We start from the raw sequence: 20,513 nt of genomic DNA, 5'->3' as shown, positions 1-20,513 counted from the left end.
CAACCATTTGGAGAATGCAGGGATCCAGCGTCAAGGAAGCACAAATTAACGTGCAGTAGCTTTTATCCTGTGCTCTTAGGAAATGTTCCACTTTGCTTATTGCCTTTCTTTTTCCCTGCTCAGTTCGTCTGGCTAATGAAAGAATCAATCACTTAGTTCCCATTTGCCAGAACCTTTCCAGAGCTCTGCCAAGCATGGGAAAGGCAGCCTAAGGTTGAGTAATTGTGTTGCAAGAACCTGCTAGAATCCGCCAGTTGCCTCGGTTTGAATTGCGGGAGGAAAATTGTTCACAAACACAGGTTCTTAAACTGAGTTTTTCAGGGTTTTCTCTCTAGCTGATAATCATACAGAAACAGCGTGGTGCAAGCAAATATCACGGCTAAGCCATGTTTATGATGCTTTTTATTATTTGTATCATTAGAGCGTTTGGGAACCTCTGTCATGGGCCAGGATCACATTGCGCTAGGTGCTGTACAAACACAGAACAAAAAAGGCAGTACCTCCTTCACAGAGCTTCCACAAAACACACTAGGTAGATACAGACAGGAGAGGGTACAAGAAATAAGGAGGAGACCATGCTGGTCAGCATGACAGGTCATGTTCTCAGCACACCAGCAGCCAAATATTGTCAAGGATTTTGAAGGCTTGGTTGTTTTTTGCCTGGGGAGCTTTAAAACCCATGTGTTTTTGTGGCAGTGCCTTGTGCTCCCTTAGGTGGCCTAGGTGAAGCACCCACTGATGTCAGCGGAGTTGTGAGCAGTAAGCACCTCTGCATCAGACTGGTATTTTGTGTAGGAGTGATCATGCACCTTTACTCCAGGTACTTCAGAAAAACGCAAACCATGTAACGTATGACATCTGACGGGAAACATGAGCCACCGCTGCGCCATCGCAGGCAAAGAGCGTGTGTACAAAAACAGTCCATGTTAAAAATACGAAGAGACTCCAGCTACCAAGGAATGACTTATAGATATGGAGTGTTCAATTAGACTGGGATGGTATTTAGCTGTGAATGACACAGAGTATTTTTTTCATTCCTATTTCATTCCAGTTTTTCCAGCTACCTAGGAGAATTCTCCAGTGGCAGAGGAAAATCTGAGATTTAGACCACGGAAAATCTGAGATTTAGACCACACACACACACACACACTTTTGCTGGTGCTCTGAAAAATGTATTCGGCAGAGGAAACGTTCTCAGTTACTTGCTGTGATAGATGCCATGCATTTAGAAGGCTTCTCCCACTTCTCTCCTGCATTTCTGATCACTGAGTTTCCCAACTTTCCAATAAAGATCATGCTGAATGTTCTTTGCTGAGTGTGAAAAGGTCCCCGTGAACAGCTGACTGTATCACAAAAGCCTTAGAAGAGAGTCCAAATTCTGAATGAGCCCTAGAGACTGAAGTAACCTCTTGACCCTCCACTCTGTTCCTCATGGGGAGGAGTATTGATGGGGCCGTTCCAGCGAAGTTGATATGGTCACCGTTTTTCTACCAGCATTAAATTTGCCTCCAGTTTGGGTTTCTTGAAACTGGATCTGTACTGCTCCTGTTGGACTGGGATTAAGTGAAACCCTAGTTATTTTAATTTAGGGTTTAGTTCTGCCAATGTCGCTGAAGCATCTGAATGACTACCACGTACAATAGATTGGCAATAACGAAGTCCCTAGTGGACTTCATGGACTTTTGGGCTCCATCACCCGGTCGCCCTTGTTGCCGGTAATCCAATGCCGGTAATTTTTACCAAGTTATAGGAAGTTCTGCTCAGAGTAGAATTTTTTTTAAAGGGAAGGGAAGGATATGTGGTAGTTGATGTTGTGAATGTCATTCTAGTTATGGTGGGAAAGTGTTGTCAGACGACAAGGTTTTGCGGTATTTCCTAATGGCCGTTGACTTTCGATGTCTCTAATCACCTTTGGAAATTTACTTTTCCATGTAGGTCCCCTTGTAGGTGAATTCTTTATCCCTGGCTCTCTTCTGCTTCGGTCTGGTCTTTGTGATCTGCTTGCCCCAGGGAGGAACGCAACGTTGCAGGTGGTCTTAGGCACAGATGCTGACTTTCAAGTAGCTGGGCCTTGATCCAATTCATAAGAGCTCCAAATCCTTTCAAACTCTTAGCAAGGCTCTGCTCCTAAACCCCGATTATTGCATTTTTGTGTATTTAACTGCGTCTCGTTGTAATTTTTGAAAGGTTCGTGTGTTGTTTACAGAGTTTTTGTAGCTGTGTGAATCCCAGGATGTGAGAGAGACACGGTGGGGGAGGTAATACCTTGTATTGGACCCACTTCTGTTGGTGAAAGAGAAGCTTTCAAACCACAGAGAACTTGTCACGTTCACCAGCAGAAGTGGGTCCAATAAAAGAGACTATTGGCACGGAGTGTGGGGGGAGTCAGGGCCCTGCCCCCCTCTTCCTGGTATTCACCGTGGCTCTCAGCCAGCCAGTAAAACAGAAGGTTTATTAGATGACAGGAACACAGTCCCAAGCAGAGCGTGTAGGTACAACCAGAACCCCTCAATCAAGTCCTTCTGGGGGGTTTAGGGAGCTTAGACCCCAGCTTGGGGTTCCCTGCGTTTCACCACCCAGCCCAAGACTGAAAAAAACCCTCCTCCAGCAGCTCTCTTCCCTCCCCCCCCCCCCCCCCCGCTCCTCCTCTCCTTTGTTCAGTCTCCAGGCCAGAAGGTGTCACTTCTCCCAACCCCCCTCCTGACTCAGGTAGCTTCCTTCAAGGGAAGTCCCCCATCCCCAATGCAACCCCCCTGCAACATTCCCAGGTCAAATCCGCCCCGCTCCGTCACAACTACCTCCCCCACCTTGCATCTTAAAGGCTCATATGTTCTGTAGCGCTTCTAATAGATTTGTATTGCAACGGCCTGTGAACACGCCTCATGTGAGCTGTCTAAGGCAGTGGAATCAACTTCTCTGTAATCTAGAAGACTAATACACCAGACAACATTTTCATGTGATTGCATAGGAGAAGTTGCTCCTTAACCAGCTTCAGTATTCTCAGGGTGTGGCTACAGAGCAAAAAACTAGCAACAGAGAGTCTCGGAGCCCGGGTCAGTTGACTTGCTTACACTATGGGACTAAAAATATCAGTCTAGGCATTTGGGCTCTGGTTGGAGCCTGAGCTCTGAAACCCGGCAAGGGAGGGGCGTCCCCCAAACCAGAAAACTGGGATTGCTTATTTGCCTGGGTCTTAAACTGTAATGATGGTTCTGTGCTTCCCTTATCCTTCTGCCCTTGTATCTAAGTCCTGTGTTTGTTTGGCCTCCAAGACAATCGTATCTGAGCACCTCCTCAACAGTGAAAATAGAAACAGCCATCTTTTTCTCTCCCTTCCTTCCCAGCCTGTAGAAGAAGTAGTTTGGTTTTGTGAAACATTCTAGAGAAGGAAGAAGGCTGGTTTTGCATTGAACTCTAAACACGGTGAGGTTGATAGCACGTTATTTTTTCACTTAACCTTCCGTTGTGCCTGTTTGCTTGTCTGTAAAGTGGGGATGATCGTATTTAACTGCTTCACATGGGGGTTGCATAAATGAATATGCTTAAGGTGCTTTGACATCAGCTACAGAAGAGGCTGAAGAAAAGTGGTGATGTTTTGTTCCGTGGTCGCTTTTTCAATATTGCAAATAAATTCTCGGCTCTGTGTATGTGCACGCCACATGTATTTGAGTGCACGTGCATGTCATTATATCCATTCTATTTGCATCCAGGACGGACAGGCAGGAATTAGGAAGAATGTGGGGTGGAACTATTCAGGGCTCGGACAGTATGTGAGTTGCGGGAGGGAAGGTAGTTATGAATCTGGACGGTGATTAATTGAGAGACTTTCAGATTGTCTCTTCTCTCAGTTGTGAGTGTAATGAGCCTGTGGCCACTGCCAATTTCTGTTCTTCATTACCTTCCTAATTTTACACTTTGGTAGAGCACCTAGTCCACAGAACAGCTTCCATCCTCACTCTGCGGCTTCTCCACCCAGCAAGCAGTTCCCCACGCGCCATCTGTTGATCTTAATTCCCCATTATTTGTGTTCCAGTGCATGTGCAATTTGTGCTTCTCTTTCATTAATTTCACCAGCAAGTTTCTTTCACTCCTTTTGACTCCCACTTCAGAGCATGGTAATTATTGCTTTTTTCTTACCCGGTGTCTAGGCTCTTTCCATAATTTAATCACGTCAGCGCTTTGGCTACTTGAGTTCTGCCCCCTGGGAGATGCACTTCTGTTCCTGTCACAGCTCAGAAAGGTAGCACCAGACTTGCAGCCATCCAAACCATCTCAATGGCTTCATTCAAGGACACAGCTCCGAGCCATTAATTGTTTTTAAAGTGGAAAACCCCCAAACAGTTTTGCTGAACCACCCACCCTGCTGTGTGAACGTGAAACAGGGATGTAGCTGCTAAGCCCTTTATCATCTGCAGGTGCAAACTATTTGGAAGTAGCAGCATTGTGTCAGCTCTCTGTTCACATCTCATGTTGTCTGCATCTATTCCAGGGGGGATATTCTTAAACACCTTGTGGAGCCTCTATTGGCATTCCGCACAAGGGTACTATCTATCTGGCTTTGGCATTGTAATGTGCCCATCACATTAGTGTTGGATCTCAGGTTGCAGTAACTCCGTTTTACTCAGTGGAATTACCATACAACAGTATTATTCATCAGTGGACACTTAAAGATTTATAACTCTGTAGCCTTATGGTTAGGATGAGCTGGCTGATTTGGGGTTCTCTGGCCTTATCCTATATCTTTGCCCAAAATTCAAACCAAAGTTTTAGAGGTCCCAAGACCTCTGTTTCAACTTCTGCATTTTCAGCTTGGAGTGGGGAAAGGGTGAAACGGAAACGCCCAAATCTATGGAACGAGCAGTTATGTTTTTCCAGCTGACTGGAAAGGTGAAAGACCACCATCGTCATGAAAAGACCCTGCTCCTCTGAGACTTTGAGCTGCAGTTTTCAGACACTCAAAGTTCAGTTAAGTTTCAGAGAAGTGTCCAGACTATTGGGAGCTTAATCAAAGTTCCGCCATCTTGGATGTTGCATCAAGATGCCTGCCCAGTAGAAGTCGGCCATTTTGTCTTTGTCAGAGGTTGTGAAAAACCCTCTTTTACTCCAGTGTCAAATTATACAAGCAAGTCCAATTTTATTTTTGCTCTCTCTCGCTTGGAGAGAAGCAATGGCAGACTGTTTAAAAAAAAAAAAAGTGAATTGTAAAGAAACAAAGTTACATTGCTCTGAAACTGTAGAGAATAATTTTTGTGTTGAAAGAAGAAAAAGAATTGCTGGGGAGGGAGCGGTTGGGGAGAGTTTGTGAAGAAAATCGAAAAGGCAGGAAGTGAACTGAGAAGAATAGGCTAATTATCCAGGAGTTGCTGCAAACATCACTTCTGGGGCTGGAACCAAAGGTACATAATGATGTCAAATTGCAGGCCTCTTGCACCTGCCTGAAGGTCTAACCACCATTCTCTCCTATTAGACTGTGTGGCCACTGTAATTAGACAGCTTTGTGACTCCTGTAGGAAAGAAAATGCACCTGCTAGAAGAGTGCCTAGCAGAGAGTTGAGAATTCGTGTGTTTCAGTAAGCTACCAATCAACCACACTGTGAATATGTCTCTTGTCTCTCTGTTGCTGTATTATAGACGCAACGTGTTAGGATGGAGCGAGGTAAATGAAGTTAGCTTACTGCAGATTTCTGTCCCACAACTTAAGGAAAGAAGTCTCTATGAGCCACCGGTAACTTATAAAGAAATGTGCTTAACAACAGGAGCATGGTTTTGCCCAGGATGTGCCATGGGGCTTTGTTCCGTGTGTGTGAGAGAGAGCGTGTGAGTTCTCCTGATGATGAAAAATACAACGTGGCTCTACCGAAACTGCCCAGCGCTCTTGTAGCTGTTGGAATCTGTAACATTTTGGACTCCGAGTGTAGAATACTGGACGGGGCCTGTGTGTGAGCATGTGTGGCATTTGTCTGACTGTATTTACGAGGAGGAGGGAATGTGCTGGTGGCAAAGGCTCTGAATTCTCCACTGAGAGCCTGACTGATTGATTTGGCATTTCTGTGGTGCACAGCGCCACAGTATCTGAGCACCTCATCTCATTATAAAAAGGAAAATAAATGACATGGGTTTAACAGCCATTCAAAGAAACTGGAAGATCAACCCACATCCCTGGTCTTGATTTCAGCACATTCATAGATTATAGGCCAGAAGGGACCATTGTGATTATCTAGTCTGGCAGAGGCTTGGTCCATCTAGCTCCTTGACTGATCTGAGTTTTTAATTTGTGTTTTTCTCTCTCTCTCTCTCTCTTTCAGAGGGTCTAGCTGTTGGAGTTGGATTTGGGGCTATTGGGAAGTCAGCATCTGCAACTTTTGAAAGTGCCAGGTAAGCTACATGGGTGTGTCTGATCCTGACATTTAAAGCTTTATGCACACTCTTGCCTCTCCAAAATATTATTCGTGATCTCGGAATGGTGTGTGAAGCTTTACAGTGTGATTGGAGATAGGCGGATGGGTTAGTTTAAATTGGTCTGGAAAACAGAAGAAATTCTTACTGCTGTTGGACTTTTCTGTTGGCTGCAGTTGAAAAGTTTTTGTCAACGATGCCCATTCTCTGCTTTCCACTACTGCTCCAGTAGGCAGGCAGACAGAGCTGAGGAGTTGATAAGAGGACAGTGAGCCAATAGTATTTGCCTGTTTGGAGGTATCTCTACACTGCAACTTAATTCCAGCGACTGGCCCGTGTCGGCTGACTCTGGCTCATGCGGTTTGGCTACAGGGCTGTAAAATAGCAGTGTAGGCGTTTGGGCTCCGAATACTCTGCAGCCTGCAGGATTGGGCCCTCAGAGAGATTCTTGCTGGGCAGATGTCCTCCGTTATGGAGGCTAGGTCCATCGATGGCTATCAGCCAGGGTGGGCAGGGATGGTGTCCCTAGCCTCTGTTTGCCAGAAGCTGGGAATGGGCAACAGAGGATGGTTCACTAGATCATTACCTGTTCTGGTCATTGCCTCTGGGGCACCTGGCATTGGCCACTGTCGGAAGACAGGATACTGGGCTAGATGGACCTTTGGTCTGACCCAGTCTGGCTGTTCTTATGTTCTTTTGTGCTGCACCATGCCTTCCTGAGCTGGTAGGAAGTAGAACGCCAGGTTCGCTTGGAGACGCCGCTCTGTCATAGTGATTCTAGCCATGACACAAGCCCAGACTTTCCAATAGCCATAGTCAGGTCATTTTAAACACATGGCATATTTTTGGAGTGGTGTTTGAGCACAGGAAAACTGAATCAGGGAAGGGTTTTAAAGAGCATACGTCTCTCCAGTGCGCACACCTGAAGGCTAGGAATTGCTAAAGTGATGCTCTAATGCCCAATAAACGAGCACCTGAGTGACTCTGATGTTTGCCATAGAGATGTTCAGCCATCGAACCGTTTCGTAGTGCAGCGCTCCTCGCCCCCAGCAGCCGCTGCGATCCTTGGGAGTGTTAATGATTAATGTCAGAGATGAATAGGAAAGCTGTGTGCATCTCGGTGGGGGAGAAGCGTCGATCTTCCAGCTTTTTCCCTCTGCCCTTCGTTTAATAATATCATTTAGCTGCCTCCAATTTCCTCCAAGCCCTCATCAGCGCGTCTCCAGTGCGGAGGAGTTTGATTTGACATGGCTGAAATTCTGACGGCTTTTCCTACTCTGGGTGCCTTTCCCCAAGGTTTAGTCAGAAATGAATGTATCAGCTGTCAGTGGGACCTGCGTCCCGCTTTCCTCTCTGCGGCCCTGCCAGGCGGGGGTGGAGGAGCTGGCAACTTCAGATGAATTAACCGAATAGACTGAAGGGCGGTCTTAGCGAGCAGCTCGCGTGTGTGGGCGTCGCTCTGTTGCACTGGGGACCTGGATGGGGGAGTCCCTCTGTAGTCTTTTCTGCTTCAGAAATGTGCAAAACGTTAAGTAGCTTGCCTAGGAGGAGCCTCTCGGCTTGCTTCCGTCAGTGTCGCCAGCCTGCTGTTAGGAAAATTTGCTCCCCGGAGGAGCAGGCAGTGCTGCGGGGTGACAACAAATCTGTTTAAACATGAGCATTCTACCCTCCAGGCTGCTCGCTGCTAAGGCCTTGCTCACACGAGTCATCCTGAAGATGACCACCATTGCTGCCAGCTCAGGGCAGGTCTGCGTGGCAAGGCAGAAAACCCTAGCATGCTATCAGCCCTCGGGCTCTTATTGGTGGAGCAGCACCTGTGGGAAACTTTTAAAGGGAAGAAGAAAGTCTCAAATGTGTAGATAAGGCATAGATCAGTAGGCAGATACATGAGCTGGGGAATAAAACTAGAGTGTAAATGCTGGCCTAGTCCTTCTCCTCAGGCCCGGCTGTAGTAACTTACAGGAGATTGCCAAGCAGGGTCAGAGTCACAGACTACTCGCAACAGCCAGTGGAGACATTTCCAGCTTTCAGCAAGAAAGGAATGGGAGAGGACATATCTTTCCCTTGAAGGCAGCGTTTCCCAAACTTTTTTGGCCACGGAACACTTTTTAGCCTATTACGGAACACGTCTAATGTTGTTTTGTAGTCGTTTGGTTTTCAAATAAAAAATTGGTTATTTATGCTCAAATATATTTTATTTTATAAAACAAAGCAAAAATACACATTTAAAATAACTCGAACTAACAATTTCTAACCAGAAAGCACATATAAAGTAGTACAAAAATCGAGTGCAAGAGTCAAAATTAAAAAGTGTTCTACTTAAAAAAAACCTGTTTTTATATATACACAAACACCAAACACATTAGGAAAATCTATTTTTATAAGCAGAAATAAGAATTTGGATTTAATGGAATTGGTGTTTCTATGTTCTGCCAAATTTAAAAATAAAAAAAAAAAATGTAAAGACCCTTTTTTAAAATGACGATTCTTTCACGGAACACCTATTCGCATCGTGTGGAACACCGGTGTTCCGCGGAACTCAGTTTGGGAAACGCTGCTTTACGGGTATGTCTACACTGCCAAAAAACAAAATAAAAAAAGCCGTGGCCACAAGTCTCAGAGCCCTCGTCTGCCACCCCAACCTCCTGGAGCTCACACTGCGGTGCTACCCATAGTTGTGTAGACATTCCCCTCGGGCTCGGAGACCCAACCCCCTCCCTGGTTTTCAGAGGCCAAGCAGTGCTGAGTCAATTGACCTGGCTCTGAGACTCGCTTCTGCGGGTTGTTTCTTGCTTTCAAAAGAAAAAGAGCTCTGCAGTTTTAGCTGAGCCTTTAGTTGTCACTGCTGTTCCTTTCCAGCCCGTTTTGCACAGAGCCACCATCTAATTGAGTTGGACAGACGTATGTTTCTAGTGCAGGTTCTTTTCCCCCCAGGAGAGTTAAAAGGCACACGGTAATCTCGCTATCCTAAATAATGAATTTGGATGAGGGAGTCTTCCATCTCTCCTGTCTCCTGAAGGAGTTCAGTGCTATCACTCCTGCTTTCATGGACGTTCATCTGCCAGGCATCCTGCTTTAGGAGACAGAGGAAAATTATATAACCTGCGATAGCAAACTTCTCTTCAATTGGGAGCAGTAATGATGTTCCTCAATCCTCACCTCCAGTCTCCTTTGTAGTCCACTCCTGGGCTTCCACACAGCTCTGCCAATAGATCTCCGTCTTCACTTGCAGTAACACTTGCCGGTTTTTGGACTTCCCCGGAGCTGTGCCAATATATCTGAGTCCTTTTATGCAAAATCCCATTATTCCTGTTCAGATCTGGTCAGGCTGCTAATTTGGTTGGATTGTGGAACGAGTGGCGGTTTTGTGCTTTGGACCCATTGTTCACCAGGGATTGGGATGCTCATCTGCCAAAGGGCTTAGGCAGACTTTATTTATATTTCCAAACAGTGTGTTGCCTAACGTTACTGAATGAGGGAAGTGGAAGCAGTCATCCTCAAAATCCTCATTGCAAACGTAAATCAAGCCTGCTGCAGCCGGCCAGAGCTGGGATTGCTCAGCTGAATGTATACATTAAATAAAGACCTGTCCATGACTTGTACTATAAATACCCCTGACTAAATCTTAGGTGCTCTGGGGAGCTCCAGGGTGCTGCAGGTGCTCTGGTGGGGCGCTCCGGCGGATGCTGCTGTGGGGCAGGGATAGCTCAGTGGTTTGAGCATTGGCCTGCTAAACCTGGGGTTGTGAGTTCAGTCCTTGAGGGGGCCATTTAGGGAGCTGGGGCAAAAATCTCTCTTGGCCTTGGTCCTGCTTTGAGCAGGGGTTTGGACTAGATGGTCCCTTCCAACCCTGATATTCTATGATTCTATTGCTAATGGCCTGTTGATAGCTGTAAATCTGTGAGGATGTGTCATAGTCTCTCTTGTCCCAACCCATTCTCCTCTCCTCCCGTTACACCATCTGACTCTGCAAAGTCTCTCTTTTCAGTTGCGTGCTCCTAGCCAGAGGGATCGCTTTTTGCTGTGGGGTGAGTCACTCTGTTGCACCTATCCTAGGGTCTGGACGCACTCAGCTTGTCTTCAGATATGACTTCACTGTCGAGTTAACTTGAGTTGTAGCTGCAGTCCCGTTCACACCCTTCACTTGAGTGCGGCCTTGCTTTTAACTCCGATTGGCTGGTTCGTCAGAGAGTATAAACTACAGCTCGAATGAGCACAACGCATCAGCTGCTAACACAACCCTGCTGCCGTGTGGGCTCAGGCTAGTTCCGTCGGAGTGGTGGCGCAGTGCCTTCCCACGATTCCCCCCAGGTGCCCAGAAAGGACAGGCAAGTGCTCCCATACTTCACTGGGCAAGAATCCTAGAGCGACTCCGCTTTCACTGCCGTGCTAAGAAGCATGGGAGATGCCCCCAGAAGTCTAGCGACACACAGAGGCTGAGAGAACTGGGATTGTTTAGTCTCCAGAAGAGAAGATTGAGGGGGGATTTGATAGCAGCCTTCAACTACCTGAAGGGGGGTTCCAAAGAGGATGGAGCTCGGCTGTTCTCAGTGGTGGCAGATGACAGAACAAGGAGCAATGGTCTCAAGTTGCAGTAGGGGAGGTCCAGGTTGGATATCAGGAAAAACTATTTCACTAGGAGGGTGGTGAAACACTGGAATGCGTTACCTAGGGAGGTGGTGGAGTCTCCTTCCTTGGAGGTTTTTAAGGCCCGGCTTGACAAAGCCCTGGCTGGGATGATTTAGCTGGGAATTGGTCCTTCTTTGAGCAGGGGGTTGGACTAGATGACCTCTTGAGGTCCCTTCCAACTCTGATATTCTATGATTCTATGATTCTATGACATGTAGCATCAATGTGGACAAAGCCGCTCGAGTGTTCTTGTCTGCATGCCTGCCCTTGCCGGCACTAGGCTACCTCGAGAGGAGGAACTCGACTTAACTCTGCAGGGAAGACATATCCAGTGTGCCCACAGTACTCCCAGCCCCTGTCAGTCCCAGATGCCCTCCACAATAGTACACAGCACTTTCCCCATAAGTACGCCTAGTCCCTATATGCCTGGGAAGCAAAAGGCAGAGAAATGAGTCAAATCCAGACCTCCTGCAAGGCATAAAATAAATCGTCATCGAACCCTTCTGGCTTTGTATTTGAATTTTATAGCAGAGACTAACGACCACCAAGCAGTGCCCCCTGCCATTCATTTAATAAACCCACCTGTTACTTGCAGTGGCTTGGGGTATGCAGCACATTCAGCCTGCGAAATAAGCCTCAAGGCTTTTCTCTATCATAGCACAAAGAGATGTTGCTTCACAGCAGCCTTATTACTCCCGTATTTTTAGAGGGAGTCCCAGGCCTAGAGCCGGACGTGGATTTCAGAACAGCCCAAGTCCCTCTTTCGGCTCGATACAAACTGCATGTCCTCGGATTCTCGAAAGAGGCAAAGTCCACATCAGGCGGAATCAAAACCTTAAATGCAAGAGAACCTCCCTGACAGGACATGTGTCTTATATACAGAACCACCCTGGAGCCATGATCAGAATCGTCCCCGAATGTTTCTCAGAGGACTGAGAGTTACAGATAATAGAACAGTATTGGTCTGAATGTGCAACTCTAGGCGTATAGGAAATTTGGATCCATACGAGAGAAAAAATGCAATATGCTGGTTTATAGAAACCTTCTCTCTAACCTTTAGAAATAAAAGGCTCCTCATAAAGTCTATAGAGACTCCTGAGATGTGCTAACAAAGGGGCTTTTTTCTTCAGAGACTGTTCAGTAAAAGGGAAGAAGCCAGGAGCAGCTGGTTCTTTCTCTGTATTTAAAGCAGCATTAATCATGTTAGATGAAAGCTGGAATCTGGTCCATGAAGAATATCAATGCAAATTTAACAGGCTGCAAAAGAGAAGGGAAAATAACTTAATCACCATCAATCTGTTTAACAATGTCATCTGCCGATAGAACAAGGCCTGGCTTGATCTAGTCGTTTGTCCTGGAGTATGTGTTGAAGGGTCCAAGAGTTTTAAGTCGTCGCTGAATTTTGGGGAGAGGAACAATGCTGCCCTCTCTCCAGCCACTGAGGACTGTAGAGAGGCAAAGCAAATGTTGGGTTAGCTAGCAAATGCAGGTAGGCAAGAAACAATCTTCTTGAACTACTTCCATCTATATAAAGTCTAATAACAGTTGAGGCAGTGGAACAACTGGCCAGGTGTGGAAGTGGACTTGCCATGACTGGAGATAGGTAAAGATGGGACATCCTTCTGGCAGGATGAAGATAGATGGAGGGGTTCCTTTTAGCTCAAATGGACCTACTTGTACTTCAGAGCAATCAGCATACTGGGGCATAACAGACCAATGTGGTGCTGATGGAGTTTTTTATAAATCTGTGGGTATTTGGCTTGGTAACTTCTACTAGAACATAATGTTTAACTGCCTTTGTGCTGAATAATAATCTTGCCTTTTGTGGAGTGGCCGTGCAATGCAAAAACTCTATAAGCTATGTCCACAGGGAAGTTCTCTATGACGTGGTCCTGAAGTGCTATCCCCTCCGAAGTGAAAGGCAGCAACCGTTCAATAGCTCAGGACCGCACAAGTCCATGTATTAGGAAGTGACACATACTTTGTCCAACAGAGAATGACGTTGGAGTGACTGATTTGGAACTTGCCTAGGAGAATGAATTTCGCTTTCCCTGCACTGGCATAAATGCCTCCTCGGGATCTTGGATCATGGATTATGACGACCTGGGTCATGTGGCATGTCCATTAGGCTTCTGATGTGAGGTTTTAAGTTATAAACCGTGATAAAATACCCCCAATCAAAAAAAAAAAAAGGGGGGGGGGGAAATAGGTGTTTATTGGATAAAAACTGGGAAAACACCAGCAATGGTTACATGTATCTAAGGGCTTGTCTACACAGAGCAGTAATGTGGACTATGGGGGTGTTGTTTCTAAAGCGCACAAATGTGTTGCGCATTAATTGTTCCATGTAGACCAGCGGCTCTCAACCTTTCCAGACGACTGTCCCCCTTTCAGGAGTTTGATTTGTCTTGCAGACCCCCAAGTTTCACCTCACTTCAAAACGACTTGCTTACAAAATCAGACATAAAAATACAAAAATGTCCCAGCCTCACTGTTATTGAAAAATTGCTGACTTTCTCCTTTTTACCATAGACTTATAAAGTAAATCCATTGGAATATAAATATTGTACTGACTTTTCAGCGTATAGAATACAGGGCAATATAAACAAGTCATTGTCTGTATGAAATTTTAGTTTGTACTGATGTGGCTAGTGCTTTTTATGTAGCCTGTTGTAAACCTAGGCCAATATCTAGATGAGTTGATGTCCCCCCGGGGGGTATGTGTAACCCTGGTTGAGAACCCCTGGTGTGGACGCTGCTGGTGCACACACACTGAAAGTTCCCTAATGTGCTTTAACATTGTGCTGTTTTAAACAGTAATAGGTTAAGGCGTATGAGGAAACGTTAATACTCATTACAGTATACAAAGAGCTCTGAAAAACCTTGATTTTTTTTGTTGTTGGACATCTACATACAACTCAAACATTGCTGAAAAGAAACCCTGAAAAAGGAAATTAATAAACGCCGAAGAACAGAAGTTCTATATATCTTGCAACGTCATACCCTCCAACACCGGGCTCTGGCTTTGTCAGTACTGACTCATAGGAAAGAGCGCCACCTATTGTATCATTAATGCTGCAGCTTTTAGGCTTTGCTTGGCAAACTCCCATGCAAAAATTAATCCAACCCTGCTTAGCTTGTGAGATCTGTCAAACTGGTGTGTCTGCAGAAATGTTGTTTGTTCATTTAAATTAGGGAAAGGGAAGAATTAAAATATTGCTCTCTTCCCCCCTCTCCTTAAAAAAATCCCTTGGATAGATCTGGCCAAATCTCTATTGCAAGATCATTTTCTTTTTCTCATGCAGCCATGAAGAACCGCACTGAACTGTTCCCAGAGGCTTGCAGTACTTGATCAAAAATTAAACATTCTTCAGCTCAGGAATAGGTTGAGGGAGAGGGTGAAATTGAGTCATGTGACTTAAGGAAAGTGCTGCCAATAGTTATATTACGAGCATTACACACAAGAGCTCCAGGTGGGGAGAATAATTCTCAGATTCCTTCCCAGGCTCCATGTGGCCTTTCATAGCGGGGGGGAGGGTGGGGGGGAAATGAGCTGTTGTGGGTAGTGATGGGAAAAAAACCAGCACAAGCCGAGAGGATATTTTTGGGCCTTGCTTTGCCTTCTCAAAAGGTCAAGACCACCTGTTTCTAAGTCTCCATTCTCTTCTCCCTCTCACTGTCAAGGTTCAGTTCTTAGAATGCTCGATTTAATTTGCAACCAAGGTAATAAAGATCTACCCTCTCCGTGAAGGTCCATGGCGAGTTAATCTTTTACCAGCCAAAATGGAAATCCTGGGTGGTTCAAAGGGATGGCTATGGCAGTGAGGTGCGGCTGCTATCCTCTCTAGGATGCCAGCTGGACTTTGGCTCCAGGTTTTTAGCAAGGTGAAGTATGTTGGCGATGTATGTGAGAGGAGGTGGCGCCCCCCCTTTATTTCTAGACAATAAGCATCCACATGGCAAAAGCCACCACCACATGTGGTATTAATTGCTGACCGTCTCAGGGAGAGGCTGAGGGCTGAATAGTCTATGGGGAACCTTCTCTCCCAGCTTGGTGATCTCCCAGGTTGGCTTGAATTATACTTGCTGGGGTTGTGGCTGGGAGGTAGTATCTATGTGTACAGCTTCCATCATGGCAGTGTTTGCGCTCTGCACTAAAGTATTTATCTTTCCAGCAGGGAGGTATTTGCCTTTTAGAGACTGGGGCACAGGGAGATTAAGGGTTGGATCTCAACACCCTCCACTCCAGGTGTGGTCAGAGGTCACTCAGCATGTCTGAAAACCCAGCCCTAAGTGACTAGGCCAAGGTCACACAGGGAGTATGTGGCAGAGCTGGGACTTGAGCCCAAATCTCCTGTTTCCCAGGACTGTGCCTTAACCACAAGGCCATCTTTCCTCTTCTTCCCCCAAGGGCTTGTCTAAATGAACAGTTGGTGAGTGGCAAGCTAGCGTGCGAATCTAAAGAGCACTAGCGTGCCATGCGCTAGCTGTCAGTGTGGACCCTGCTGCAGCCCAGTAAAAGTTCCTGTTTCAGAGTGGAGTAGATCAAAGTGCACTAGGGAACTTGCAGTGCACGGTAGCAGGGTTTCCAGGGACACTTAGTGCACGGCACCTGAGTACGCCGTGGATTCACACCCCAGCTTGCTGCGCGCAAATGGTTCACCTAGACAAGACTTAGTCTTGATCCAGCAGCTTTCAGTGGCGCTGAGTTATTCTCAGATGCATTTTCTCCTGGAAAAACAAACACACACTTGCTCTGTGTGTGTGCTGCGCTTTCGGATCCCAGAGCAGTGTGCGAGCCCGTCGCAAGAGGGGGACCAAAGACTAGAGAGCGGGGATTGTGCTTCTGAGGGAACCGCTGCCTGTTGCAACAGAAGAGAGCTTGTGCACCTGCTTCCCTTCAGGTTGAATAATTCGTGCCCATCTGTGGGATCACACATGGCTTATCGTGTTGTCTTCGGCTGGTATAGTCCCTTCCTCTACATTGATTCCTCCTGCTGATTAATGGAGTGAAAACCTTGGCATTGTCACGTATCCTTTGTCTTGCTCCTGCAGGAGAGGCAAGCCCATGCGAGGCATTAGGTAAATGAATGCACTGCTGTCCCCGACATGATGGCTTCCCGATGTCAAAATGATTGAGGTGCCCCCTTGTGGAAAGCCGTGGCGAAGTAGAACAGATGTTCACAATCCGGCCAGCTAACGTTTAATCACTTACTACCTGGTTTCAGTGCAGCTACAAGGGGTACAAATAGCTTTTTGCAAAGCCGGCTGTGTTTAAAGCCTAGGTCGGTCAGTCAGGATTCCTGGGGTCTATTGCCCATTCTGCCAGAGGCTCACAGTGGAAAATGAGGTTGACAGTATCAATCTTTTTCGCAGTGGGGCTGAGAGACTTGCTTTGTGTTTGTAAAGCACTTTGAGATCCAGAGGAAAGAGACTCTTGAAGTGGAAACCAAATCGGCTTTATTTACTCGGAGTGCTGTCAGACATGTTGCACGCTGGTACAAGTTCAGAGACTGTCCTGCACGCAGTCATGGTCTCTAGGTAAACAGGGAATTTGGCAACCCATTAGTTATCCAAGCAGTCTCGGTGCCTTCTCCGGGTCATGCCAGTAAGTGACATGCCGCAAAGATCTTAAAAATGCCATTGTCGAGGGAAGAAGAGATGGGGATCATGCATGTTGGGGTTTCTCTCTTCTCATCTCATTTCTTCCCCTCTCTTGCCTTCTATTCATCTGAATAGCAGTTTCCCATAATGAAACCTTCACTGCCTGCTGCAGAATTCTCTTTCATGCACAGCTGTTTTTTAAAAGTGGAAAATACTAGCAGCTCCATTTCGGTTTTCTACTCATTCGTTTTTATTTAATTGAACATACTGGTATTGTTGCCGTCTGTAAAACAACGTAGGGCACTTGCTGCCTTGTGTGCAGTGGGTAATACTGAAGTATCTGGGACTGGAAAGTCCAGGAAATGGACACTATCCTGGCTGAAGAGAAATGGAATGACTTTTTGATCCATCTCTTTGAAGACCTCCTGTAAATACTACTAATGCAAACAGAGCCCTTAATGGGGTTTTCTGGAAACCCGTGGAACTCATTGACATTACGCTGAATGAAAATAAACATTCTCAGCCTTGTAGTAGTTTTCCAGATCCTTTGCCTTCTTCGGGTTTGGATCCTAGACATTGTGAAGCAACTGTCTGATACGGGCCGGGGTAATATTTCCAAAAGTGCCCAACTACCATTTTCAGAAGTGACTTAGATTCTTAGGAGCCAAATCCTCATTGAAAGTCAATGGCAGTTATGCACCTAAGTCACTTTTGAAAATGAGCTCCTAACCCACTTAGATGCTTTTGGAAACTTTACCCCAGAACTTGAGATGTGTTGTTATAATGAAAGCAGCAGGCCTGCTAAATCAACCTGAAGAATCTAGTTGATACCTGAGTATTAATTGCACTGAAATATATAGTGTTGGAAAGATCTTTGACTCTTCTATTTCAAAGCATGGCTTAACTCAGTCAATTCTGTTTACAGATTTGAAAAAAAAATGCTGCTAGGTAAAACATCAGCTGTAAGACAAATGGTCAGGTTTCCTCTTTTGTACAGATAATCTTATAGGAGAGGTGAGAGCCCTGGACCCGGTTAATCTCATGGTCCTGATCCTGTCTTGTGTGCCATCTCCAAGTGAGAATGTAATTTACATCAGAGGGTGTGGCTTAATTGGATAGGCATGAAAATACAATGCCTGAACTCCTGTGAGGGAGTGGACTAGGCCCAGAGGCCCCTTGCTGGAGGCCTCAGTGTCTGCCACACCTCTCCCAGGAAAGGATCAGTAGAGGAGTCCTACAAAAACCTAGAGTGGCTCCAGGGGAAGCAGCCAATCAGGGCCCAGGAGGGCCACATAAAAGGAGCTGCAGAGCCAGAGACAATCAGTTTCTTGCTGGAGCCAGAGGAGTGTAGACATGCTCTTGGCTGGCCAAAGGGAACTGCAGCACCACGGACAGCTCAGTGCTGCCAGGGACTGGGGGAGTGAGGAAGAGCTCCTGGCTGGCTACTGGTCCTGAACATATAAGAGCCCTGAGGTAAGGGTGAAGTGCTGGGACTGCGGGGAAGCGGCTATGGGAGCTGAAGGCAATTATGCTAAAGGGACATGGTGGCACGTGGCTGCTATTCTAAGGGTCCCTGGGCTGGGATCTGGAGTAGTGGGTGGGCCCTGATCCCTGATATCTCTCCCCTCCCCTCCCCCCCCATAGGCCACTGGGGAGGTGGCCTACAGTCGTACAGAGATAAAGGGGAAATGAACTGGAGAGTTGGGACCAGAACACACCAAGAGGGCAAAACCATTGCCTCCAGGAAGGAAGCCCTGGTGGTACAGCCCAATACGAGGGCCGGGGCTGTTTAAAGACCGCAGGCACACCCAACCAGAAAGGGTGCTCGTGAGAGGTGGGTGCCACGCCATTACAGCTCCCTAGAACCTGGGGTCAACTCCCAGGTGGGTCACTTCAGCTCTTCATCCTTTTCAGCCAATGCAGTGAGTTCCATGCAGTGTCTAGTATGTGTGGCTCTTTGGCTGAGACCTTGCACACCAAGGTCCCCTTTGTTCCAGTCACAGCTTGAGTTCCTGGGGCATTTTCCCTAAGTATAGGGGTATTGCCCTTGCGTCCTTGGCCAGAAAGTTTCTCTTTCCTCTAGCCTATGCTAGTTGCCGACTTGGCTTCCCCTCAGCACCCAGAGGCAGTTGGATCACTTCCATGGTACAATGATTCATAGTTCTGTATGCCCCATGGACCCACACTTTGGCCTCCAAGCGGCTAGGGAAACGTGAGTGATTCTGGCCAGTTAAGTAAAAGGCTCAAACACACAAGACTAAATGCAGATGAGGAGACTGTGCCAATGATAGGCTTTGTACGTTTTGGAGAGACTGAAGTGCCCAGAAGTCTTGGCGAAAAGGAAAACCATTCCAAAGTTTGGTTCTCTTTTTAATCCCCCCGAAGCTTTGCAATGTGTTCTCTTCACTTCTGGAGTTCCCACCAGGCTCTCTTGAGGACGTAGTCTAGTTCCGTAAAAGGTCCGAAGGGACAGCTTAATTTTAAGCGTGTTGAAATTGCCTCACCGGCTTCCAGTGCTCTTCAGTCTGCTAATATGAAGAAAGTCCATTCTCGCCTCAGATTTCCAGAGCAAATTTGCCTGTTTTTATGTGTGTCTGCTGCCACCCAATGTTCAGAATGCATCACTGCGTCTCCCCCCACCCATTGCCGAGTGCACCTTGTCTATCAAAGCAGCAGCACCAGGATTGCCCTTTAATGACAGGTTCTTATTTCGAGGCTTGGTTTTCATTATCGATTGATTTGATTTATTGATTAGGTGAGGAGGTCACTGCATTTGATCTTTCATTGCCTGGGATCCTCTCCTTAAAGGGAGGTGATGAAATATTGTTAAGGTAAAGCAGCAGGTATAATCTCAGTGGGAGAGAATTTTTCTTTTGTGTACAAAAAAATCATAGACTCATTAGAAATGCAGAGCTGGAGTGACCTCGAGAAATCATCCAGGCCTGCCCCCTGCACTGCGACAGGACCAAGTAAACCCAAACCATCCCTGACAGGTGTTTGTCTAACTTGTTCTTAAAAACCTCCCATGACAGGGACGCCGCAACCTCCCTTGGGAGCCTATTTCAGAACTTAACTATCCATTAGAACGTTTTTCCTAACAAAAAGGAACAAAAAAACACGTTTAGTGTGCCCAGTGCCTACTGGGAGAAGTTGGTGGGACTCAGTCCAGTTCCTATTAGACAGTTATATCTAGATCTACATCTGTCAGTCAAAGAACACACACAAACAATGGAGAGTGAAATAGCGTCTCAGATCAAGGCTCCCGTATATCAGTAGAGATGATTTAGATGCCATTAGTCGCCCGAGCTGCCACTCGTGCCCCCTTCCCCTGAGCTAAATTTGACAGGGAAAGAAAGCTACAGTATGAAGCCCAACTTTCACAAGCCTCCTCCAGCCTGTCTTCCGGCAGCCTTACCTCATCCGTGTGTGGCACGCTCTCTGCTTGGCAGGGGCATTGGTAAAATACAAGGGAATAGGGGAAGCAGCTTAATTGGGGTCATCCTGCTGTTCCGCTGTGCTGCTGTGAGGAAGAGGAGCGTTCAGTCTCTGCACCTGGCCCGGCTTTTTGTTCCCAGGGCCAGTGCACGGATCCAACCAGGAGGTGAAATAGCCTTGAAGGTAGAATCTTGGAGACCATCTCTGCCCCCTTTGCCCCAGGTGAGTTTTGGGCAGTTGGTTTAATGTGAACTTGGGTTGATTTAGCTTCCAATTGTGATTCTCTCTGCTTTTGAGTGTTTGATTTCTTTATTTCTCCCCTCTCCTTGCCCTGTTCCTCAAGGCACCACCCCTAGTCGCGCTGTGAACCGCAGAGAGTTCGGGGCCGTGTTATTGTTCCCTGCTTCCTGACCTGTCACCCCAAGGGCAGCTCTGGGGGTTTGTGAGAA

The 20,513-nt window shown here is 46.6% G+C and overlaps 1 protein-coding gene across 8 annotated transcripts in view; it reads left to right on the top strand.

The window, feature by feature from the left end:
- SLC39A11 (solute carrier family 39 member 11) overlaps window positions 1-20,513 on the top strand; it is a 255,077-nt gene that overhangs the window by 181,693 nt on the left and 52,871 nt on the right. For all 8 annotated transcript variants that reach the window (XM_065563741.1, XM_065563740.1, XM_024104632.3 and 5 more), the window contains one exon: window positions 6,306-6,375. In XM_065563741.1, the coding sequence (XP_065419813.1) occupies window positions 6,306-6,375 (70 nt within the window). The remainder of the gene's footprint in view (window positions 1-6,305; window positions 6,376-20,513) is intronic.

Source organism: Chrysemys picta, chromosome 12, assembly GCF_011386835.1.
Source record: "Chrysemys picta bellii isolate R12L10 chromosome 12, ASM1138683v2, whole genome shotgun sequence".
NCBI lineage: Eukaryota > Metazoa > Chordata > Testudines > Emydidae > Chrysemys > Chrysemys picta.
This window is presented reverse-complemented; position numbering and strand designations above follow the sequence as displayed.